Genomic DNA, 25,438 nt, shown 5'->3' with positions numbered 1-25,438 from the left:
TAGATGAGGAGAAAGGCAGCGATGTCTGCATCATTTTATAAAGTCATCTTGATCTTATCTCTGGCCATTTCCGCCCAAACCCACCAAACTGTGCTGAGCTGGGTGCCTATAAATAGCCCGGCTGCTCTCGTGCAGAGATGGGCAGCGCTGAACCAGACACATGCTTGCTGTGAGCAGAGCGAGCGCTCCTGCTCTGGCCTTTCATGTCTGAGCAGGGCAGCTGAGAGGTTTGCTATAGGTTAGAGCCTGGCAATGACAGAAGCTGCTGCTTAGGGCGGGGCAAGGTGACTTCTGCAAGTGTTGCCTTTTGGTAAAAAAAAAAAAAAGGTTTAAAAGAGGAATGGAGGAATGCACGTCTTGTGCAGAGGTGAGTGAGCCCAACTGAGGTGAGGGAGCAGGTGGGAGCTGAGGGAAAGCAGAGGCATTGTTTTGCTGAGAGTTACCATGATGGTGGGCTGGGAAAGAGTTTGGCTAAAGTGATGCTGCCTGATCCTGGGGTGTGTAAGGGCTCTGGCTGACCCCAGTTTAACCATAGCTGTAAATAGGCATAGCAACAGAGCTCTGAAATCTCCTCCTGCAAGTTGCTATTTTTTGATCAGCCTTCTGGCTGACTTGATATCTTTGGGCTTTGCATCCCAGGAGTCTTCCCCAAGATTTTTAGTTCCTCTCTGATTTTGGTTCAGGGCTTTGCAGAGTTCAGTAGCTGCTTGCTGTGTCTCATTTTTTATTTATATATTTCTGTCTTAATCTGGAAAATCTCCTGCCACTTTCCCTTTTTCTTCCCTTTAAAAAAATGAGCTGCAGAGATGTGTGATTTCTTTAGTGTGGTAACTTGGATGCTGGGACTTTACATTTCTCTTTGATACTCAGGTGCTGGAGGTTGTGAGAGAAATATATATTTTAGTGGGTTTCCACAAAGTTGGTTGGTGCTGTTTGTTCCACTTGACAGATGGGGGATGGAGACACACAGAGTGAAAATTCCTTTATTGGGAATTCATAAAAAGTCCATGGCAGAATAGGAGCATGAATGCATCTTTCCCGGTTCCACATGAGTGCCTTCAGCTCTGGCCTTGCCTTCAGGGTCATTTCAGCAAGGGATGCTGTTCAGTCGGTCTTTGCACTCCATTTTCTCGTGTGCTGAAGCTTCAGCTAAGATAATGTCTGAATTTTGGATTATTTACGTAACACCAGCTCCAAGGTGGTTTAACATTTTGTTTCTGGGTATTGCTATAGTGTGTTTAACTTCCGGACCCTAAAGCCACTCCCAGATACTTCATGCTTCTTAGAGTGCATTCCTACTGCTGTGTCCTGTGAAAACGACTGCCAAGATGCCTTTCAGTGACTGTTTCAGAGCTGTGGGGAGCTGGTCTGGGAATCCTTATAGGAGCTCAATCCTCGATTGTGCATTTTCGTTTTCTCTTTTCATTCTGCTGGAAGTACTGTGGAGTTTGACAATTCCCAGTTGAAGCAGGCACACTAAGCTGGTGTTTGCCTGAGCACTGGCAGGTACTTCTGCCATGGTGCAGGTGGCTTTGTGACACAGACCACTGGGAAGTGCTGAGGCTTGGGGTTTGCTAACCTTGGAGCTGGCCAGGGCCCAGGATCCAAGGTAGATGATGTTCTTCCAGGAGACGGGGGAACTGTCCCCCTTTTCTCTTTCCCAACACAGTGAAGGAAGATTATAGTGGCTTCTATATCCGACAGCTCTCTTTAGGATCTGGTGGAATTTGGAGCCTGCTCTTTCCCAGCTGATTTGTGGGTAGAGGCTTCACCATGGTGGTCCAGACCCTGTGATCTCTCAGGCCGGCTTGAGGATGGCTCAGTCTAGCAGAAGAGAAGCATATATTGTCAGATGGATGTTTCTCCTTATAGTCAGCATTTTTTTCAAAGTGGTTTTTGAGGAAGCTTTGAGCTTGGCAAGGGCCAGTGTATGTGGAACATGTTAAAATCCGCAGCTGTTTCAAAAACTAAAGTCACACATAAGAAATATATATAGCATTTTAAGAGCAAGTTTAATGCTCTGGAAAGGATTTCTAAAATGAACTAAACCCTGTGGATCAGTAAGAGTGTGTATTTTGTGTGCTCTAGTAGCCTGGCAGTGTCCATTTGGTGCTGTGTTTGTGAATTAATTGATCCTTATCAGCGACCTGACTGTTACAAACCCGAATTCCACTGAGACCTCTGGTATGTTAAAGCTGTGTCATTTTCCTGGCACCAAGATACAGAATAACCTGTCTTACAAGATTGTCAGACCATTTGTGTCCTGTGTTTTAACTGTGTGTTTATTGCGTTGGGCTCTCAGCAAGAAGTATGTTCCTGCGACTAGGTTTCTTGTGGTACTGAGGCATGACATAGCACTGCTTGTCGCTCCTAGGCAGTAATTAAAATCAGGAATTTGGGGTTGGACATTCAGCCCTGACAAGCCTTTTGTCTTTCTGAGCTGCAGTTTTTGAGATTATTTTCATGTAGCTGTTGGTATTCAAACCTGTCCTCAGTAAAGGAGTCAAATGGATTTGACAATGCAGAATGAAGTGCATGTGGATTAAGTCCATACCCCCACATATGCACAGTATGTGAACGAGTATATGAGCCTGTGTGTGCTGGTATGTCAGTTTAGTTATAAAGCAGTTAAAGAAAAAAAGTCAGTGTGCGTAGACAGTTTTGGCACTGCAGCCCTGGGAAATGGCAGCTGGCCAGAGAGTACCGAGGCAGGGCCAAGACTATCTGAAGAATACCAAGTGCTGAGGGTGGATATAGCTCCTTCTTTGCTCTGGTTTCACTCTTCACCCCCTGGGCTTGCAGCTTGCCACCTCTGTGCCAGGTAGATGCTGGTAGTTTCACAAGGCACAGCTGGAGGTAGAGACAGATATCCTGGGTGTGTATGTGCAGGTAATCAGATGCCAATTAAACGAAAGGTGCAATTACCTGTGACTGAAATCCGACCTCGGTGAGTTTAACTGTTACACTTCCTGAGTCACTGTTAGATTCGAAATGCTCATTCAGTTTTAAGTTACTTATCTTCTTTGGTGTCGTGATAGCACTGGAGACAAGGGTAAAACCGCACCGCAGTGTGGGTTGTGTGTTCATGAGAGTTTTATCTTGTGAAGGCTGCTCAGTTTTGCTGAATGAATCTGTGCAACGCCTCCAGCAGAGGGCACTGAGGTTATTGGTCTCCAGCTGCAGTTGTTTCCCTACGGGTGTGTGCTGGGTGCCTGTCAGTAAAACCTGTGCTTCACCCCTCTCCTCTGATGCTTTTGTAGACTGTCATAAAAGAGGGGATGCTGATGAAACAGACCAGCTCCTTCCAGCGCTGGAAGAGACGATACTTTAAGCTGCGAGGACGGACGCTCTACTATGCAAAAACTGCTAAGGTAAGGTCCTGAGAGTACCTGTGAGGCCAAGGAGGGAAGTCAGTGGAGAGGCTTTGGGCAGATGGGCGTCAGTGGGGAGGCAGCCTCAGCAGAGAAAAGAGCTCTTTAAGCACTGGTCTTCAGGCTTTGTAGCTACTAGAAGATCCCTGTGTTTTGCCTCACACTTGGAAATCCTTGGTTTCGAAGTGAAGCATCATGCGGACCTGTGATACTGATTTTTCCATATTTTTTCCCCCTTTGGTGCATGTTAGTAGGGAATGGACTCTGAATCAATAGAAGGGAGAAAATATGAATGAAAAGAGAAAGTGGAGGAGACAAGCAAGGCTAGAATTTATCAAATCAGAGATGCTATCCATCTGGCTTAGTATGTTGATAGTCAACTAGACATAAAACTGTCTCCTTTCACAAGAACAAAACCTACAGTTATTTGGTGTTCTTTTAAAATAATCCTTTAATAAAAATAAAGTCATTGTGTTCACTGTCTGAAGATAGGTCAGAGTGATCCCCAATGAATGGAACTAGACTTCCAGGTCCTTGATGTTGTTGGTGCTGTGTCCTTCCTTCAAATCATAAAAGGCTGTGATATAGAGCATGCTAGGCAGACTCCCTTTGAGTCTGCTGCTTATAGATTGGATTCAAGAATTTATTGGGATTTTGAATTTCTTTCCAGTCCATTATTTTTGATGAGGTGGATCTGACAGATGCCAGCGTGGCAGAATCAAGCACAAAGAATGTCAACAACAGCTTCACGGTAGGACTTTTTGCATTATTTTCTGTTCTTCTTGCATCTTTTCCCCACATCCCATCTCTTTTGCAGAGCTGAAAAACATCTGAACAATCTTCACAGCATCTTTCACTGAAAATAAAAAAATTACAAACTTACTTTTCTTTACAATATGATAACTCATATTTGTGCACGTGAGAATTACCTCAGGGAAATACCTCAGGTTACTATGTATTGTGCTAAGACTTGGCATTCAGGGATTTTCTTACCTATAAGCTAGGATGGTTTGATAGAACCTGTTTGCACAGTGGGACAGAAAAATTTGTTCTGCTGAGGGAGTTAGAGGTGACATTCATGTTTATGCTGGAGATCTTGCTAAAGGAATTTAGTTTTTCCCAGAGGCATTAAAATATGTAAACTTCTTTCTCTGACTTTGTGTGTGTCTGTGTGTGTGTTTATATATGCGTGCTATATATAGTGGGAAAGCAAAAGGAGGAACAGAGAGAAATAACTGTGGGATTGGTTCAGGATACTCATTACATGTGGAATGTGTGCTAAGTATTTGCGGTCTGGAAACGTGGTGGTGTCCCTGCTTCATTTTCTCCAGGCTCAAGAACTAGGAGGAAAAATGATTGTATTTCTAAGGTGCAGGTGTTCTGCAAACTCCAATTTGGGGGAGTACCTGGCATGCAGAAAAAAAGCCATCAATGTCAGCCCTGCAGGGTGAGTGTCGAGCTGGTGAACAGCAACAAACCTCCACACAGCTCCTGAGGGGCTCAGAATGGAGGAAAAGGAGCGCCTGGGGAAAGGAAATGTTGCTCTGAGGCAAGGTGAAGGGGGGAGCAATCCAGGTGGAGGGAGGAATCCCTCCTGATCCTGCAGGTGGTGATCAACACTGAGCAGTGTGCCTTGTGCTGCAGCACGAGTGACCTGCTGCTTTAAACATCTGTCAAAGGGTGTTTCTGTTGTGTAGCTGTAGCTTTTGGCTTTGCAGTGTCTATGTCCAGATAAAACCCCAACACCTTCCCAAAGCTTGAAAACACTTTCTACATCCATAGTTGGATAAGTAGGAGGCATATCTGGGTGTGGTAAGTAAATGTTGATATCAGGTGTCAGTGAGAGAGTACAAAGAGAAGGTTTATGCGGTGATTTGAGTAGGGGATATGTTTTCAAGAATGTGATGTTATTTACCTGTTAATAAAGCATTTTATCCTGGATTTTGCTTCAGATTTTTCAGGTAAGCATACTGTTACTGTGCTGCTTACTGTTGTGGTTGGGAGAGATCTAATCTCCATCATGAAGACTGCGTTAGGGACAGAAGGAAGCAGTGTATTTTCTCTCTCAGACTGCCCTATCCGAGTCCAAGAGTGAAGAGTTATTTCCAAGACTCTGGTATCAGGCTCTGCCAGTCCCTGCTTTCCCTAGCTGGTAAAAGGTAAAGGGTTACCTTGAAATTCAAGCAGGTACAGTTTGCACTGTCTCCAGCTGAGCAGTCTATCATGGGGCTTAGGTAAACTTCAAGAAAAACATGTTTCCTCTTAATTTCTATCTGCTTTTTCTTCTTGTGGCTTATGGAGGTGCTTGACTCGTTTAACTTGAGCTCTAAAAACATTGAGGAAATCAGAAGGTGGCCTAGTCTTGCTGCTCTTTGCTCTGTTACATCGTTGTTGTCAGTACTTTGGATTCCTTGCAGTCATGCAGTTTTCTGTTGGTTTCCTTTGAGAGCACTGTGCTTCCCCTCTGTATCTTCCTTTCCAAAATTCAGAGTTTCTTGATGCATTTTTTCCCTGTTTCAAATCAGTGAGTCGTATGATTGAGTTTTTCTCCTAAACTGAAAGTATGTAGCATGTGGTGTTGTAAGCAGAGTCTTAGATGTTCTGGTTTTCTTTTTGGTTTTCTGGTTTTTTTTCAATGGAGACTGGTACTTGTGGATTTATAAAAGAGTGGTTTCTTTCTCAGAAAACTCAGCCTCTCTCCAGGCGTCTGTACTAATGTATAGATTCTGTAGGTATAGATGTCTGTACTAATGTATAGATTCTGCAGGTCAGGTTGCCTGAATGATATCCCTAAGGTCCTGACATAAAGACAACCAACAAAAACATCATATAAACCCCTCGGAGGAACAATGTGTATCCAAGACAAACAGGTAATAAGGACTGACCAGTCAGAAGAGAAACTGTTGAAAGTGCATTGAGAAGCATGGGGAGGCAGCATCATGAGAGGAGAAAACCAGAGCACAAAGCCAGCAAAGGTTGTCCTGCATGGATAGAGGAGTAAGGTTAAAAAATAACTGCCAGTAAACCTTTTACATGGGCATGTCTGACAGGTAATTTGTTTGCTCTCAGCAGGAAGGAGAGCAAGAAAAGTGAGTTTTAAGACACAGACCTCTTCCTCTAAAAATAAAGTGTGTAATAACAAATTCCACCATGGTTTACTTGGTTGATCTTGTGTAGATTTCCTCAGTAAGTGTTTGCAATGGGGACAGTTTTCAGGACTGCTACCCAGAATTAACGGATAGATGACTATAGAATCGGCTGGGAACATGTGACATGGGGCATTTTTGAGCTTGAGATGATGTTCTTAACAAACATCAGCTCCGTTCCCTGATGTGTAATGAAGAGCTTTATATTTAGCTATTGTTCCTTTAGGTCAGGCAGTGTGGCTGCAGAGGTATTTAACAGGAAGCCTCTGGGAAGCCTATGCCAGAGCTCTCCTCTCCCATTAGGCCTCTAGGTATTTGCTGGTTCTGTCACATCTCTGCCATCTCTGTCCTTGAGAGTCACCTGTCTGCACGGTAAATTCTTCTGGGATGCCTGGGCTGTGGCAGGTGCTTTCCACGTATGATCCCTTGGTACAGTGGTGTATAGGTCTCTCAATAGTCCCTTTTCCTAGGGTTGCTATCTTGCACAGGGTCTTAGAGAAGATCTGCTGTGGCACAAATGCAATGATGACTATGTTGTCCTGGTAGTTCAGGACCCTTTATTTCAACGAGAGCAGTCAACTTTTAGCCTGGATTCTTGCCATCAGTGTGTGCTATATTTGTGCTCCTAACAAAATAGAGATCACAGCAGCATTGGATGGGTGAGGTCAGAGCCTGCCCTGATTTCTAAGCAGCGCTTTCTCAGCCATACCCTCAAAACCTCTTGTGATTTCTAAAAAGCAGATGATCTGGGGTGACAGTGGGTACATTTGGTCTTCCCAGTGAGACCTTAGCTCTTTCCATCAACAGTTTTTTCTTGGACAGTGCAGTTCTGCAGTAACGTGAGGTGCCCATGCCTGCAGTTGGTGGACCTAGCCTGCAGTTGTGTTAGGAGCATTTAAACAAAATCTGCCATGAGGATGAGTTCCATACTTTAACCTAGAACAGTGTTTTCTCAAGATGATGCTGGGAAGCCTAGGTTTTACTGATCTCTGTCTCAAAATGATCTGTTTTACCTGTGTCATGGACCTGAGCCACCCATCGTGCCTGTTCTCCCCTGTGACACCTGCAAGGTTTGGGGGACACCAGTCACTCTCTTGCCTGTTGCTCAGGTCAACACTTTGCCACCACAGCTGTCCCCTCAAAAGTCTTTGAAAAGACTTTGGGTCATCTCCTTTGGCCCAGTTTTGTAAAGATTTGTGTGGTGAACAAATTCTTCCTCCTCAGACTGGTGTGTGGGCTGAAGATCGGCTCTCTTCTAGAAGGTGCCAGCTGGGTTAAGCCTGCTGCCTTCAGCGTGGTTGGTACGGTTAAAGAAGTGAGTCCTTATCAATTCATTGACCCATTTCTGCTTCGTGGAGGATTTGTATAAAGCATGTATTCTTTAACAGTAGTCAAAAATGCCTGTCATTGTCAGGAGAGGGCCTGGAAAGGACATCATATCTTTCCAGGTACACATTTTGTGTTCCGATATGATTCTCACGTGGTGGATTGGTAAATGTTTTCCAGTTATTGCTACTAAATGGTGTTGTGGACTTTCACCCTCATTCACATAACATGAATTACAACATTTACTTCTTATGCCATCTGATTCAGAGCTTTGAGATCCCATAGGAGAAGGCTCCTCTGTGTGGAGAGGGAATTTTGTGTAGTTTGGTTTCTTCTTTCTGATGCTTTGGTGAAATGGAAGGTGGTTCAGAGCACGTTTTTGAGTGCCAGAAGCCATGTTAGTGACCCTTCCTCAATAGTTAAAGGCTCTTCACTGGAAGAGATGGAGCTTGAGTTCCTGAACTCCTGTAAACCCTTTTTTGTTGGGAAGTACCTCTCAGCTCAGCCGCAGACAGGAAACAGCGTATTATTACAGTCAGCGCCTGCCTCTCTACTTCGTTGCTGTCAGAAGGAAACTTATCCCAGCTCCTCCTTAAGCAGGCAGCTAATCAGCTTGTGGCAAGTGAAACATAGCTCAGAGAAACTGACCACAGACGAGACTAATCCTATTAATTGCATGTCAAGCAATCTGTTTAGGTTTTTTTCTGAGGGAATAGGCTGCTCTGGACACTAGTTTAGAGGAAGATTGAACATGAAAGGTAAGATCAGGAGCGTGAGTTTTCTGGATTGAGCACTGGGAAACGTGGCACCTGTGCCAGCGTAACAGATTTCAGGAGTTCAGGTTCTTTGGAATATGTTTGCTACAAGCTTACTGTTCAGGTGTTCTCTCCTGAGTGGATTTATGTAGATGTGTTCTCTAGAACAGGACTAAAGGGAAATGTGCCTGCAGTGCCGTTGGAAATGCTGCACCCAGTTAAGAAATACTGTTTATTAACTGATGATTCACCCTGACCAATGTCCCAGCAGAGAGGAAATACTGAGGTTAGAGTAATACCTCTCTTCCAGAGCACTTGCATGACTGGAGGCGACAGTGGTTGTGGTAGGCTGAGGAACAGGGAGTTGCTGGTGCCCCTGAATGAGAGAGAGCAATCATCTCTGAGAAGGAGTATGGATGTCATTCTCCAGCTGTATGGAAGCCTGAGGTGTGCTACAATTTTTTTCTTATTATGACCTTGTTACTTAGTATTGACTTTATTCAGCAGCACAGTTGCCAGTTTCTGTCTTGTGAAGTTTTATGTTACTGATCTCCTCCACAGTGTGTATTTTTGCTGTATTGTCCCAGGGCTTATTGACAGTGTTGGGAAATAGCTTGAATTTTCATTTTGGGGTAAGTAACTTTTCCTATGAACAGAGGGCAAAGTGCTTGAACTTGGATAAAAAAATCAAAGTACTGACAGTCCTTCCTAATGGGGAGAGTATGTTGTTGATGTTAGCAGGTTCATTCGCAATGAAGTGAAAGTGCCTTTGCCTCTTCATGGTTTTGTGTCAAGTTGAATTATTGGTATGGGTGCTCTTAAGTTAAAATACATCCTTTTCAGCAGAGAAGGCAGTGATGTCTTCTCTGAAGAGTTTGGTTTTGAAAGAAGATAGAGCTGCTCAAGCTACAGAAAGTTTGCTGCTCATGCCTAGCATAGGAGCTGTGTTGGAACAAGAGGAACCCAGATCAGAGGTTGGTTGTGCTGGTTTGAAATACAGGTTTCAAGAAAGAGCATGTGACTTATTTTTATGAGGAGAGAGAATATAAGAACTTTTGTTGCAAGCTGTTTGCAGGAAGTCATAGTTGGACTTCAAGCTTCAGCTGATAGAGATCAGGAAAATCTACGTGGTTTAACACTTGCACAGATTCCCAAAGCTGCCCTCTGTGGCCTCAGCCCTCTGAAAAAAAAAATGGAATTGAACATATGCTCCAGGGAATCACTGGGCTTCCTAGCAAGGGAGAGGATTTTTCTCCCCTGCTTCTTCAACAGGGGGGGTAAAGGGGCCCAGAGAGAAGGCATCAGCTGGGCAAAAAGACTGACTGATCCAGGGACATAGTGACACAGGGCAGTCCCAGGTGTCCTGAATTCTCACACAATCATGGATTGCCCTGTTAACGTTTGGAAAAGGGAAAGATTAGAAAAGAGGGACTTCTGAACAGGATGGTTCTTCCTTGTTTTTAAGCTCTCTCTTCTAAATTGGGCAAAATTAGAGCACGTGTTGGAAATTCAGATTTTGCTGGGGGTTGTTGTCTTTTCCACACCCATGTGTGTACATGTTCAGGAATTGTGCACTCTTTGCTAGAGCTTGTACTCTGTTTATATTGGCAGCTGTCAGAATTTTCCTTTATAAGCAAGTGAAAATATGAGTAGAGCCGTGTATTGCCGTGTCTAGAATCACTCTGCTGGTTTTCTGCCTCCCTTCATTAAGTGCAGCTCAGTCCCCATTTCCTGTCAGAACCACTGCAGTTTCAAAATACTTTGCTATTTTAGTAGTTTGTAATCCAGACTTCAGTGCAGTTTTTTTCTCCTTGAGAAAAGGCCCTTTGGTAAACAGACCATTCTGAGTCACTGTTAGTCAGTGAAAAGAATAATTTAAAATCCTTTCATGTCAAGGATTTTTGGGACTCTTAATCCAGCCTCCTGTGGGAGGTGGTCATTAGTCTGCTGTCACAAAAGAAGGAAAAATCTGGAGAAAAACTATCCAAGAGAAGATAAACATGGAAGCAGAGTTAGAGAGTCTGGAAGAAGTTGCTGTGGGTGGAGAGATCTGGCAATTGCTACTGTGCGTTACAGAGTGACCCGAAAATATGCAGGAGGTTTTGAGAGAGATGAAACTACTGTAAGAAGAAGTCAGACTGAGCTTTGTCTGTTTTATTGTAGGACAGGATAGGCAGGGAGCTGAAAAGTGAAGGCGACTGTTTGTGAAAAGCTTTTGTTTTCCGAGAGGGAAGTTTACAGCTTCGAAATTCGTGTCTGCCCTTGTGCCTGAACAGTGGAAGCTTTTGTTTGGTAATCTCTTTGCTCTTTGTTGGGCTGAGTTGGGGTTTCACCTGCCTTCCTGAGCAAGACTGCAGATTTCAGCATCTTTTCCTCTTCCAGGTGGGAGCACAAAGGCAGAACAATGTGTGGTCATTTGAGAACATGTTCAGCTTTACATGGAAGCTGCTCTAGAAGGAAAAGGCTCCTTTTTATGCAGGGAGAGGCTTGCTAGCAGTACTTGCAGAAATGCTGCCTCCCTGTTTCTGATGCTTGTGATGGTGTGTAAAACAGGACTTGTCTCTGCCTGGTGACCCAGTGTGGAAAGCTCCTGGGTTCATCAAGCTGTTGAAAGCTATTAATTTCCTTTTGTGCTAGCTAACAGCCTGCGTTCAACACCGCTGAAGTTAGGGGGCTGTGAGTAGCTGCTGCTAACAATAAGCTCTCAGTAATAGGTCATTTTCCTACCATGGACAAGACCTTTTGTTGCCCAGTGTTGTGATTTACTGAGACAGCAGCTCTACCACTGGGGAACAATCCTGCCCCTCTGTTCTCCATGGGTTTGCTTCTGTTTGAGTGAGTGCAAGGCTTTCTCTGAAATATCCTTTACTTCCCAAGTGAGCTGCCCTTTCTGAAGAGAGTGGTTCTGTTTAGGAACTCTTCCTGGCAGGACTGTGTCCTCTGGAAAACAGGTAAAGGGATGCATGTGCATCTGCTGCATGCAGTGGAGGGTGTGTGGGTAATGGAGCTGTGCTAAGGTGCTCTGGCACTTGGTACAGCCACCCTATCCACTCCCACTGGGTACTGCTCCATCCATGGAGATCTCTAGGGATTAACAGACCTGAACTACCAGGATGGTTTGCATTTCTTACCTGCTGACAGCGGACAGGACCTTGCACACTCTAGGTTTTTACATTTGTTAAGTTATTGCTAAAATCTTAAAATCCCCGCCTTGTCTGTGCTCCTCTTACCAATTGCCAAGAACAGGAATGTGCCTTGTTTAGGACAGTTTCCAGAAGCCTGTAGGAATGTGACCCTGGTATGAGAGATGATAATTTTCCCAGGGAACACTTTGTCTGGTCTAGTTTCCCGCTGCAGCATGGGGGAGGATAGGGACTGGGAGAAATCCCAGATGGAGGGTCAGCATGAGTTGAACTTGACCTGTGGCACAGCATAGTGCTGTAAGTACCAGTGCTCAGAGAAAATGCACTGCTGTCCTGGCTCAGGAGGGACAGATTGCAAGGTGAGTGAACCTAATAATGTAAAAATGTCCTAAAGAGACCACAGCACATGCTGGACCTGCTTTCCTATGGAAATGAGCTGTCCTGGATTTTACAGATTGAAAAAACAGCCACATGGAAGGTGGGGATAAAATACCCAGTGTATTGTGGACAGAGATTTGGGCACTTAGGGCTTTGAGGAAAATCTTGGTATTTGAAAAAAAAAAAAAAAAAACAAAGGAATTTGGTACAACTATAAGAACATTAATGACTTGTTTTATTTGGTGGAAATGAGAGCTTCCATAGGTGGAAGATGGTCACTTTAGCAGGAAATTAAGATCTCGCACTATAAAAAAACATACAAAACTGGTGCATTTCTCCAGTGTTACATAAAAAGCTACTTCTTCTTTCCCGTATCATCTGGGTTTTGGGGGAAGATAATTGGTGTGGTTCTAGAGAGCTCTAACTGACCTCTGCAGTGACTTAATGGAATTTGTTGGCAAAACTGGGTGAAAGCTGAATTGCAAAATTGAATAGGGCTGTAGTCTGTGGAGGAAGGCAAGGCTTGGGCCCTCATGAGTCTTTGATACTCATGTTATTGCTCTCTTCCAAACTGTAGAGACCTACTAAAGTCATACTGACTCGCTGCCTAAGGCTTTGCTGGCCTGATGCTGAGCTCCAGATTGTTTCAGAAATAGACATCAGTGAGACAGACGTTCAAGATTCTAAGTTTTAAGGACTGGTTTGAATCTCAAACTTGTGTTTTCTTCTTCCCTTTTTCACAGTCTTCGTTTTTGCGTATTTGCTGAGGAAGTTGCACTTGCTAATCCACACTTAATCTATTTTGCCCCGTGTGAGTTCAGTAATTGTGTTTGAAACACAGTGGATTTGCTGCTTTGTGAGCCTTGCTGATGAATACAGGCGAGGTGTTTTACTATATTCCAGCGTTCATTTCACTACTGTTGTCATTGAAACAGGAGCTGAAGTGGAAAAATGGCTGGGTCCTCATTAGAATCTCACCCAATTTTCCTTCCTGAGTCTTGGGCTCTCAGGATGCCGAGAGCATTCTCCACCATACAGAGCAGACGTAGCAGTTAGCTACAGGTGGTGGATGGTTCCCTACCTTTGCCATATGTGATCCAGCTGAAGGTTTTGCACCTTTTTTTTTTTTTTCTTGTTTCTAGGTCTCTACAGCTCCAGAAATTCCTGTTGTCTCTTTACTCAAGTCATCAACTGTTTCTCCTGGGGAGATTTAGGGCTAGCACCTTTGAATGTAAGACTATATTTGAACAGGATATGAGTAAAAGGAAGCAGTCAGAATGAGCAGGTGTTCTCATACTCCCACTTTTGGCCATTCTGAGAAATGTACACATCAGGAAAACTATATTTTGTGAAGTTCAATGTCCCCCCACCCCGTCTCCCACTGCAGCATTTCTTCTGTCAGCTCTGTGGTTGGGCCAGTGTGATCTTAACTTGCTTTGCCATCTTTTGTGGTCACTGAGCTCACCAGATGTACCCTGATAATAAACAGTTCCAGGGCATGCTTGGCTGGACTGTCACTTTATTGCTGAGAAGTTTCTGGGCAGCCAGAAAATGCCCCACATGAGCAGAAATGATAAAGTTGTCTTGGGTGGCAGCAAGACCAGAGGATGAAGTTTTGCTCTGAATGTTGGGAGGAAGGTTGCTCAGTACAGCAAAGGGTGAAGTATAGCAGATTTCTGCTTAAAATTTGGTCTAATATAGGAGTCTTTTTTTGGACTGCCTTTCTAATCTGATTATTCACAGCTGTTCATCAGGAAAGGACATCCAGGGACATTAGTCCATTTTTAGAACATGAAGTGAGGAATTTTCTTTGGTTGGCTCTGTTGTTTGTTAGCTGGCTGGATTTGAAGTGTCGGTAAACTGATGTTAGTGTTGGACAGAGGAGTGTAGGTCAACATGAGAGGTGGGGGTTAACAGCTGGTAAGAGGGAATGGGCCATGTGAGAGAGAGACAGAGGAGATAAAGCTAAATTTTCAGTGTCAAGAGTGTCTGTGTTTGCACAAGACAGCCAGTGAAGGCATGGCTATTTTCAGATTTAAGTTTTTTTAGATTTAGAGTGGGCAAGCTTGAAAATTGAGAATTTCTCTAATAGACTTGAAATGAGTCATGGAGGGCGCATAACTACTTGCTGGGGACCTGACCGTCACCCCCATTTCTGCAAAATGTATTTCAGGGGTTTCAGAAGTTCGTAATTAACCTGTGTTGTGGTCTGAAATCTCTTTAACCCTTCCTGCCGTTCCTGTGTATCCTTATGACTCTCCAGGAGTGATTAGAGGGATTGGCAGCCTTTTTTCCCCCCCGTGGCTGCGGAGCTCTTTTTCTGGTCAGGATTAGGTGTCAGTCATGTCACAATGTGGTGAGCTCTGGGCACCCAGTTTCTTCTAATGAGTGAAATCTAAAGAACCACACCCAGAAGTTCAGTAGCATTGCGGATCAAAAAAGTTTTTAATATTCACTTTTTAGGCAGAACAAGCACTTTTAATTAGTGTAATTGCTCATATCTAGATAAAATTCGGAGCTGTTTTGGGGCATTAATACTCAGAGTTCTGCCAATCCTCAAACAGGCCAAAAATGTGTGAGATTAAAAATAAATCTGAAGACTTTTTATTGGGTTGGTTTTTCTTAACTCCTAGTAAGGCAGCCCTCATCCTAACTCAGAAGCAATTAGATCGTTGTTTTTGTGCTCTTCGTTTATGAGAACAAGAGGTCACTGGTGACATTACTAGTCTGTAAATTTAGAACAAATAAAAGGAAATGCTACTTCACCTAGTGCGTCGTCATCCTGTGGAATATACTGTTCCAGGATGTTAGTCAAAAGCTGTAGCCGGAACATAAAAAAATAGCTGGACCGTGCTCATTTGTAGCCATGTTCACCAACAGGGATAACCAAGCCTTGTGTTCCAGAGTGTTGGCTCATTGCAGCTGTAGCTGAGAGTGAACTCCCTGGACTCCTGGCTGGGAAAGGACAGCTTTCCAGAAGGAAGATTGCTGTGGCTTCTTTTGAGATGACAAGAATGATTTTATTTTTTCTGCTGCACTGGTTAGATGTTAGATTGATCATCGCTCTTGCTCAGACAACGCCATGTATGTAACAGCTTTGCCCCTCTGTCAGTATCCTTCAGCAGGTGGGTATCTGGAGCTGAAATAGCTGGTTCAAGGAGAGGGAGGGAGCAGTGGTAGGAGGAGTGTGAGTGAGCGTTTCTGTGGCTCAGCCCAGTGCCGTAGCACGCGTGCTGCCCACCAGCCTGTGCAGGAAGGAGCGGGCGGGCGGCTGCCGTGCTGCAGGGCAGGCACGAGGGGCTGAGGGTCCCCAGGTACCCGGGCTGGGCTGGTGGGTGTGGGGTGTGTGAACGGCAGAGCTGCTGAACTGCTCTGCAAAGGAAGGGGCCCTGTTAACATGTTTCTGGATTCCTGATTATCCTCATTAAGATGTTTAACTGTAATACTGCTGCATATTAATCAGGAAAACAGGTTTGTACGGTTTCTTCATTTCCCCGAATAATTGCTGCACTAATTACATTAAAATCTTGTCTGTCCTTCATAGTGAAGACTGAATTGTCCCAGTTTGTTCTCCTTAGGAGCAAGCTTTTAAAAGAGATTTATTCTTGTATTTCCCATCTCTGGTAATATCAATAAATCCCAGTGCAAACGTTGCTTTTGAACTGACAAATGGGGAATGCTCTTCATATATTTATCCTGCAGAGTTACATTTTTATTTGTAGTTACACAATAGACCCTTTGTTTTAAATCTGTGACTCTTTGTCTGGATGATTCATGTATGAAAATCTTTTAATCTCTTTATTTATCCTCTTGTCTTATAAACTTTGTTCTTTGAGCAGAGGGTTGTCTAACACTGAGTGTGGGGATTTTTAAGATGATGCAGTAGGTGACTGAAGAAGGAATTAGTTGTTTTCTATATTGGATGATCCGTCCATTGATCCAGGAAGTCAGTAGCCTCAGAAATTCATTCTTATCAAAGGAGTGTCTGCATTTCTGAATTTTATGTCAATATTTTAAATTTCTTGTCTTCCAGTGTGATTAAAAACTATGCTATAGTTTGCATTTTCCTTCCCTCCCCCCAAAAAGGCAGAAAAACGGGAAAAGGGACAGCACTGAGTAGAAGTGTTCTGAAGCTGTTCTTCACCAGTGCCCTAGAGCATGCCAGTGACTCAAATGAACTGGTGGTTCCTTACAGAATTTTGCTGGTTTTACAGCCATGAAAGGTCCTTGGATGCTTCATCCTACAATGTTTGGACTTTATATGTGCTCCTGTTGTACACATGCAAATATAGATGTTCTTGGCCTTACTGCCAGGAAGAAAGTGAGGCCCAGTGGTGTCTGAACAAATTTGTTAACCTTGGTGGAAGTAAAAAAGGTACTTCTTCTTAGCAGGACTCAGACATGCCCCTTGTTCTTCTCTAACTTCACACTGATTTTTTACATCAGTGTTTCACGCTCTGGAAGAAGTTTCTCTAGGGTTGCTTCATTCTTACATAGCAGAGATTTGATGGAAATACATTTAACTAAATACTTTCCTGTTTTCACAAGGAAGAAGAAACATTCCTGTGATTACTTTCTTTGGAAATAATTTTTTTCAAAGCTGGAAATGTTGAAAGGAAAGTGAGGGAAGAGAGAAGGAGTTCTTCAAAGTTTTATTTTTAGAATAGTGTAAATATTTACTTCTGTGTGCTTACAGTTGGTACAGATCAGATAGTTTTGTCCAAGATAGAATGCTCCAAATGCTAAAACTGTGTTTCTAATATGAATGGCCAGTCCCTTCTTTAAAAAGGGATTTAGCTCCTTTCCTTGCCTACTTAATCTGTCTGTAGCACCCATTTCTAGGTATTGGTCATGCCTCTGGGTAAGGTGGTGTTACTGCAGGTGAATCTGCAGTCTGTCAATGAAAAGAAATACAGTCTAAAAATTGAAGAGCTTAAAATAAAGCAGCACTTTCCAGGTGTATCTTTTTTGTTGACATTGCACCCACATTTCTTGGCAGATGCTCTGAGGCACTTCAGCATCGACTAAAAGTTTGGTGTTCAACTTGAGAGGCTTTTATTTTTAATCTGTTTTATGAATGATAATGCGAGAAGTGAGAAACAGACGGGAAAACAGGGGTCATGTATTGGGGTGATGTGTATGGGTGTTTTAATGTTCATTAACAAAACTTTGGCTGAATGGTTTGGCCTCATGAGATCGATACAATCCTAGTTTATTTTAATCCATTCTTTCAGATGTTAGGTACAATTTGCTTGAAAAGCAGATGATGTAGACAAATTTTCTCATGTACAATATGTAGAGGAGTGCAGGAGAGTCTGGACAGCTGGAAATTTTTAGAGTTGACATAAAAGGAAGCCTTTTGATTTTTGTTAACAGTGCTCAACCTTAATGCAGCTTTTCTTAAATCCAGGTCTTGCAAACACTTCAGTATTGGTCTAATTTAAGTCAGCTTGATGGAAATCAATACAGAGGTGTGCACAAAGAGACAGTGAGATCACTACACTGTAGGGAAGAAAGCCTTTTGTCTTAGGAAGAATAAAGGTTGATACATAGTCAAGTCGACTCCAGCTGTATGGGCAGCCCTGGGAACAGCAGACATGGTCCTCTGAAGAGCAGAGCTTTTGTTTCTCTCTGCTGCCACCAGCTGACTGAAGGAGCGGGAGTTGGTGCTAGAGGACACAGGGGCCTGGTGCCTCCCTGGGCAGAAGGAAACTTTTGCCACCCTGTGTGTCTTCTGCTGGTTTGTTAAAACATTGTTTATTTAACACAGGGCAACTAATGCATGGGAATTAGCCCAGGGTACAAACATACTGAGGAGAGGATTGTTGGAGGGAGGCAAACTCGCCACAGCCTCAGCCTGATAGGGGAACATTTGTTGGAATATCTTTAGGTACGTAGAACAAGCCCTCAGGAAACATGAGGGTTCAAAATACAGTGATTTCTCTTCTAGATTATTTGATTTCTCTTCTAAATTGCTTATTTTTGTTTTATTTCTCCCCTCCCCATAAGGGAGACTAAACAAATTTTTAGTATCCTATTGTATATCAGAGTATGTTATCTGATTCGTTCATTGCTAGAAACTGGTAAATTATGCTATTGACAAAATGTCTCAATGTTCTTACCAGTTCTAAAAGTACAGTAAGTCCTTTAAAAAGACTTATGCAAGATCTGCACATAATTACTCCTGCTGCTCTGTGCTTCATTTGTGATGTGCTGTTATTTAGCTATGTGAGATTTTTTTTTACTCAGTTCAGTATTGGGAATGACAGCTAAAATCTTGGTGGCTCTGTACATTTAGGAAGAGAATAAGGTGTGCTGTGGTGGAAGAGAAACATGGTTCAAAGGTGCAAATAACTTTTCTTGTGCAGCTCTGAAAAGAGCTTCAACAGACTACACCAGTGGTAAGGTGTTCTCTTGCTGTCTCTCACTGTCATGGCTACTCCTCATTTTCTCTCTCTTCAGATTATCACTCCATGTCGGAAGCTCATCCTTTGTGCTGATAACAGAAAAGAGATGGAAGATTGGATTGCAGCACTGAAGACTGTACAAAACCGTGAACATTTTGAGGTACTAGGAAAGTGTGTACCTTTGTATTCTGTGCTTCATCTGCTAAATCACAGCTTGTTTTGGGCGTCAGCTTCCAGTGAAGTTAGTAGAAGTCATTTTATTGACTGTAATGGGTAATAGTGTTAGGACCTTCTGTAAAATGGATCCCAAATACACTGAAGTGATTCTCCAAAGAAAGTTTGGCTTTGTATATGCTCCCTTGAAAATTTGTAGAGAACTTTTCAGAGTATGGGTAGGTTATGAAACAAAGTTCCCCTCCCACCCTCTTTTCATTCTTCAGTTATCCTCCCTGACCTAATTCACATCTTGCCTGCTTGGTGTTCTGCCAGCTTCAGTGCATCTGCCTGCTTCCCAGGGCTGAGTGAGACCAGCACAGCCACCACAAGAAGCTGTCTTGTGTTTTCCCCACTCTGATGCTTGCCTCCCGCATGCTAGCACAAGCATTTCTCTGCTACATAATGAGCCAGGTTGGGGAGTTGATCTTGCTGAGAATTTAATCTGACAAAAAAATGGGGATAAATTCTCCAGCAGATAAATGCTCCAGTTCATTTCCCTACACACACTTGTAGTAAGACAAGGATGAGAGGTGGTTCAGGAGCTGTAATGAAGGTGTGGCTTCCTCAGGAAGTCTCTTTTGCCTTAGAGTCCTTCTTGAGTTGCAGCTAATGTGTATAAACTGCATGTGGCCTACTCTTTCCTAGTAAAAAAGTGTTCTGTTTCTGCCTTTTCTGACTGCTTCATGCAAGTCTTCAGAGAAAAAAAGTCTCGTTGCTATACTTTAGACCTTGCTGTAATACATTTATATCATCAGTCTACCCAGTACAGCATGGACCATTTCTCAGGGATGCATAACTGGTACGCCTGCTCCCATGCCCGGCCAACGTACTGCAACGTGTGTCGGGAGGCCTTGTCCGGGGTCACATCACATGGGCTGTCCTGTGAAGGTAAGTGTGCCCTCGTCCCCTGCCTGGGGAGGGACAGCCTTATTTTATTTTTGGTTTTGCCCATATACCCAAATACTGCCATCTCTTATTAAAGTCATGTGAGCAGATACACGCTTCTGAGGTATCTGAGAGAATATTCATAAGAAGACTCCTGTTCACGAGAATAATTGTATTTGTAAGAACATCCTTGTTAAGTGTTTGAGTGCCGGGAGATTATTCTTTCTCAGCTTTGGCTTAGCAGAAATGCCTGGCCATGCACAGCTCATGCTTCTAACATGAATGAGGTGACACCTACTCTGTGTAAAAGGGTGGAGGAGTGTCAGTCGTGTTAAATTTAACAAGGTAATAACTAAGCTTTGTACAAGCAACTGGCAAAAGTGACAAGGCAAGAATTAATAGCTAGATCAGAACTATTACAGCTGATCATTTTGGTGGTGCTAAAAAGGATACAGTGTGCCCGTGCTTTCTTCTGGAGCCAAATACACACTGCCACATCAGACTTCCTGAGGCAGCATTAATACATTCTTCTCTTCCTCCCTAGTGTGCAAGTTTAAAGCCCACAAGCGCTGTGCTGTGCGGGCAACCAACAACTGCAAGTGGACAACTCTGGCCTCTATTGGGAAGGATATCATTGAGGATGAAGATGGGGTAGGTGTTAGTCTGAACTCTTCCAGCCTTACCTTGATCTGGAAGCACTGTCTTGTGTTCTGTAGCTTTTTTTTACTTCATAAATAGCAGATTCTGCCTTTACACGGAAAAGATTTCTACTGTCAGGGCATGAGATTCTGTGTGAAAAGTCCAACCAGGGTAGCAAGGACTCCTTAGTAGGAATAAACTGCTATGTACTGGGGGAGTTGAGATTAAATAATTGGAGGCACGGGGAACCTGGTCTGAGTTTTGGCAAAAGAAAAATAAATGAGTGTTGGGAACAGCACCTTAGCATATTGGAATGTCTGATGTAACTCAGTGTTTCTGGGTAGCCTGGGGTGAGTCACCTGGACTCTTGGTGCTTGAGCATGATGTAAAGTGCCAGAACTGGTCCTCAGGTGTCTTCTAGAAATTGCCTTTGCTGTCCTCAAATAGCGCATATAAAGAGTTGCTTCTCTGTGTGTCTCAGAGCCACGGTGCCTCCTTTAAGCTTCTGTCCCTCTGTACCTTTTGCAGATCTCAATGCCACATCAGTGGCTGGAAGGAAACCTGCCTGTGAGTGCCAAATGCACTGTGTGTGATAAAACCTGTGGCAGTGTCCTGCGTTTGCAAGACTGGCGCTGCCTGTGGTGCAAAGCCATGGTGAGTTGAATAAGTGTGGTCATTGCAGTAAAAGGACAGGTTTTGATCAGCTCTGTGGTATGTTCCTTTAATGACATTTGCTTAGAATAAAATCTCTAACCAAGCTCTCTGTGTTTGCCGTGGAGGACTTTATTGTTCTGCAAGAAATAGAAATTTAATTTGTGCTCAGAAGTGTTGCTGTGATACATAAAAGCAAGGCCTGAAAAAAGTATCCAGCTTCTAGCCAAGCTCATTTTATTTTAAGTGAGCTTTCATAGAAGGATCTAACTACAGTAGACATGAATCAATGCTTCAGACATGGCATATGTTGGATTTTAAGGAGCCGTTAATTTGTTATTTCTACAGGTTGAAAAGGTGCAACAAACTATAAAGAATACTCCTCTATTTTAATAATAGCAATTTCCTTTCCATTGCAATAGATTGCTCTTGCCTAACCACTGAAGTGATGCAGATCTTGCTATGTTTCCAGTTGTCTATAATACTAGTAAGAGAAGTATCACAAAATGTTTTTAGAATGGGGGGGCTCAAATGCCAAGGAAACCCTCTATCTTGCGGTCTTTATGTACCAGAAAAGCCCTGCTCTACTTTGTATTTCCTTTTTTGGGTGGCTTCATTAATCTCGTCTTCTCTTACCTCTTAAGTCCCTCATGTCTTCTTGCTTTGTTTTTTGCTTTCTTGTTCTCTTGAGTTCCCAGCTTTTTCTTTAGTTGCTATTTCAGATCTCTCAGCTGAGGCTGGGATTTTGAAAGCAGAATGCCTGAAGGCTCCTAAAGCCACAGAATCTGTTATCTGGTTCTTTCAGCAGCCAAAGTGCTGGTCTCATAAATTCAAATGGCAGGAAAGTACATACTAATGGAAAGAAGAGATTTAGTAGAAGGCTCTGATTAGATCATTCTTAAAATAACTTTATCAATAAATTTATCAATTGACATTTTTTGGTGATTTCAGCCCCTCTGCCTTTCTTCCTCTTACAACTTCTTTTGGGTGGCTTTAGGAGTTATACCACAGTGTCCAAAAGAGTCTGAATTACTCTTTCTTGGTGGTGTTTCCAGGTACACACAGCATGTAAAGAGTTGTTGTCAAGCAAGTGCCCTCTTGGGCTCTGTAAAGTGTCTGTCATTCCTCCTACTGCCCTTAACAGCATTGATTCAGATGGTAAGTACTGCTAGTAAGTAGCACTTCTTTCTCTTCCTCTCTGTCTCAGTGGCTTCAGCTGGCACTACTAATGCCATGTTTTGCCAGCTGAAAATTCTGCTTTTGCTGTTGCTGAAACTCCCCACTGGAAGCCATTGCTGAGTATGGCAGTGAACTGTGATTGCTTTGCTTTTGCGTTCAGTTTATCACCCTGTAATGTCAGTGTTTGCCAAGCTGCAGCTGGTTATTTATTGACAGTGACTATATTGCAGAAGCACTCTGGGAAGGTTGGAGAAGCTGAAAATTTTGGAATACTGCTAGGAAATAAGTGTGACATTTAGCAGCATGAGGTGTGGTTCATGCTGGATTCAGGGCTGTGCACATTTGGCATTCACCCAGTGAGTGCCATAAGCACAAGGAAAGTACTAGTTGTTCATAGCTGGGCTGGGGTGTGGGCTGTTGTTTCTTCTCTCTTTTCATCCCCATGGGAAGCTTCACGTCTCTTGGCTTTTGCTCCCTCTCACTTCCCTTTGCCCCAACAGGTTTCTGGAAAGCTACTTGTCCCCCTTCTTGCACAAGCCCTTTGTTGGTCTTTGTCAACTCAAAAAGCGGAGACAACCAAGGCGTAAAATTTCTACGAAGATTCAAGCAGCTGCTGAATCCAGCCCAGGTCTTTGACCTCATGAATGGAGGACCTCACCTTGGGTAGGCAGATATTCTATGGAAACAGAAATTCCTTGTAAATACCTGAAAAGTGCAAGGGATTTATTTGATTAAGCTCATCCTCAAATGTAACAGGGAACCCATTCCTCAGAGAAAACTGAACACATGAGGTTTTTAGGGGTTTTCCTCTCTCTGTGTAGTGTTATTGATTAGCTAAAACCAAAAACGTTGTCAAAAAGGTTATTGTATCTATTCATCAGTAATAGCAGGACAGCTTGAGGCGTTTTGGGGAAATTCCAGAAACACTCCCCTGGAAGAAGACAAAGCGTGGAAAGGTTGAATCCATAAGAAAACTTGTCAGCAAACAGTCTTGTAACCGACATCCTGATGTACTGCTAAGAAGAGTTAACTTCAGTTAACTCAAGTGAACAGATGGATGTCATAGATAGCAAATTAATATTGTCAAGATGAGATGTATTGAGAAATAACTTACCTGAGAAGTCTGTGAAGCTTCCATCCCTCAAAGACTTCGTGGTGATATTGTGGAAAGATCTTTTATGAGTGCATTTGGTAAAGTTGGTTCTGCCCTAGGATCTAAGTTACATTTCAGACTTTTAACCAGATTATGCTAGAATATCTGTGGATATTAAAAAAAAGTGAGTGCTGTGAAATAAATTTTTGTGTATTTCTGCAACTCTCGCTTAAAAAAAAAGTTTCGTCTTTAGTTTGCCCACTTCCAAATGTTTTTCAGATTTGAGTAACTTCTGTCATTAATTGGTGCTCCTTATAATAAGAGCCCATACAAGGTGAATTTCTCTCATCTTTTCCTAACTATGACTCCAAGTCTTTGACTAGATGTGTAAATGCAGGGGGCTAAATCTGGGAGTGTCCATCCCTGGATGAGTGATCATTGGGTCCTGAGAACTGTTGTGGTTCTTTGCCATAGCGTATTGCAAAACACTGGCATTTAAAACTGCAGTATTCTGTCCAGGGGATGTGTTTGGCTGAAAAATAATTTACTAAAGACTTGTAAAATTGAGTACTTTCCTTGCTCCCCTCCCCAGCTGGACTGACTGTCATGAGGAATTTTGCTTTTAAGCAGGAATGGAAGGGAGGGAATCAATTACCTTCTTGAGCTGTGGTGCACACTTCTAAAACAGCTGCTCTTATATATTCACTTAAAAAGGGAGTGATGGTACAGAGAAAGGCTGCTTCTTGATAATTTGAATATTTTCAGCTGATATTAGTCAGATGTGTACCATAGGATGTTGTCATTTCTGGTAGTCATCTTTTGTGTGTCAGCAGTGCTTGATAAAATAAGGATTTTCGTGTACTACAGCAAATCCTATTTAGGTAACAATAGTAAAAAACACACATACAAACCCAAAATAAAAACAGGTAGTAGATCTCAAAAATGTTCAGTAGGAAGCACAGTTTCAAACAGGAGAGGTTGTGTTTTATTATTCTGGAAAGGGTGAATGGAGAAATTGACACTAGTGAGCTGTTTGCTAGCCTGCGGAACAGACAAGGCACCAGAACAGTGATTTATGTTGCTTTCCCAGAAGGACCAAAGCCTGTGTTGCTTTATGTCCTCTTGCAGTTGTCTCCTGGCTGATTGGCTGCATGAAAAGCCCCCTGTTGAAGCTTTGGTTTAATTGGTGTGGCCATGAGTGCAAAGGCAGTGACATCAGAGCACTTAGAACAGTGACAAATAACTAGTGTTAGGCTGGACACAGCAAGGCTGCAAGGAGTTAATTCAATGGATAATCAGCTATCACATGCTTGTTTCCTGTTCTCTACAGACAAAAGTGCTCTGCTTTAGTAGATGAGTATGTCTTGGGAGATACTTCTGTAGTGAATAGCTATTGTAAATTGCTTAGCTGTATTTATAATCCCTTAATTATAACCATTTAAATTCATCTGTAACCTGGCAGTGACCCACATTCATTGTGAAATCAGAGCCTACTTTAAGCAAAGCTGCCATGTTTATTACCTAGATAGGAATTATCATTTCTTTCTGTAACAGCTGATTGTTTTTCCCCCTTGCTTTGTTTTTTTTTCTTTTCTCTGTAGTTTACGCTTATTCCAGAAATTTGACACTTTCCGGATTCTAGTTTGTGGTGGGGACGGAAGTGTTGGCTGGGTTCTCTCTGAAATTGATAGCCTCAACCTTCACAAGCAGGTACCTGCCCCAAGAGCTTGGTTGGATGAGGGAATGTAGTAACAACAGCATGGGCTGAAGAGAACTTTCCTTGGTCATGCAGATGTCGTTTGCCCCAGGACTGAAGCTGCTGAAAGCTTACCGTAGCAGTGCTCTTGCACTAGTTTTCTGCAAGAAATGAATCCAGTAATGGATTAATTCTTTATTCCTGTCTCCAGTGTTCCTCCACAAGATCCAGCTTTTGGAGTAGCTCTGAGTATTCCTGCTCTATCGCCAGCAGAGACATGCTCTGAAAGGGCTGTGGTTAGAAAACTTGGGAGTTGCACATGGGTTGTGCTCTGTTCCCTTTGATTGTCGTAGTGTAGTATCTGAGTCTTAGGGATAGGCAGAAACCTCACTAGGGTAGAGGTATCATACAGTGTTTTGCCTGGGAGCTGTCTGCTGATTTTACAGAAACACAATGACACCACCTGATGGCTAGATACAAACCTCTAGGAGGTTTACTATAGCGAGGTGCTCCTTGAGATGGTAGCTGTTAAATGCTCCTCTCTCAAATCGCA

The 25,438-nt window shown here is 43.0% G+C and overlaps 1 protein-coding gene across 8 annotated transcripts in view; it reads left to right on the top strand.

The window, feature by feature from the left end:
• The window catches only part of DGKD (diacylglycerol kinase delta), a 56,367-nt gene that overhangs the window by 10,459 nt on the left and 20,470 nt on the right, over positions 1-25,438 (top strand). For 2 of the 8 annotated variants that reach the window (XM_042020662.1, XM_042020658.1), the window contains exons 1-10: positions 345-367; positions 3,261-3,371; positions 4,042-4,122; positions 18,582-18,686; positions 19,498-19,630; positions 20,172-20,278; positions 20,795-20,920; positions 21,973-22,075; positions 22,597-22,759; positions 24,791-24,899. In XM_042020662.1, coding sequence (XP_041876596.1) covers positions 3,279-3,371; positions 4,042-4,122; positions 18,582-18,686; positions 19,498-19,630; positions 20,172-20,278; positions 20,795-20,920; positions 21,973-22,075; positions 22,597-22,759; positions 24,791-24,899 — 1,020 coding nt within the window. In that variant the 5' untranslated portion in view covers positions 345-367; positions 3,261-3,278. Of the gene's footprint in view, positions 1-344; positions 368-3,260; positions 3,372-4,041; positions 4,123-8,460; positions 8,602-8,908; positions 9,046-14,965; positions 15,245-15,565; positions 15,591-18,581; positions 18,687-19,497; positions 19,631-20,171; positions 20,279-20,794; positions 20,921-21,972; positions 22,076-22,596; positions 22,760-24,790; positions 24,900-25,438 lie in introns of those variants that run through there. The other 6 variants (XM_042020661.1, XM_042020660.1, XM_042020664.1 and 3 more) reach the window with 5 other exon arrangements.

The sequence above is a fragment of the Corvus kubaryi genome, unplaced genomic scaffold, assembly GCF_017639235.1.
Source record: "Corvus kubaryi isolate FWS band 111438036 unplaced genomic scaffold, C.kubaryi_AGA036_p1.0 37041, whole genome shotgun sequence".
NCBI lineage: Eukaryota > Metazoa > Chordata > Aves > Passeriformes > Corvidae > Corvus > Corvus kubaryi.
This window is presented reverse-complemented; position numbering and strand designations above follow the sequence as displayed.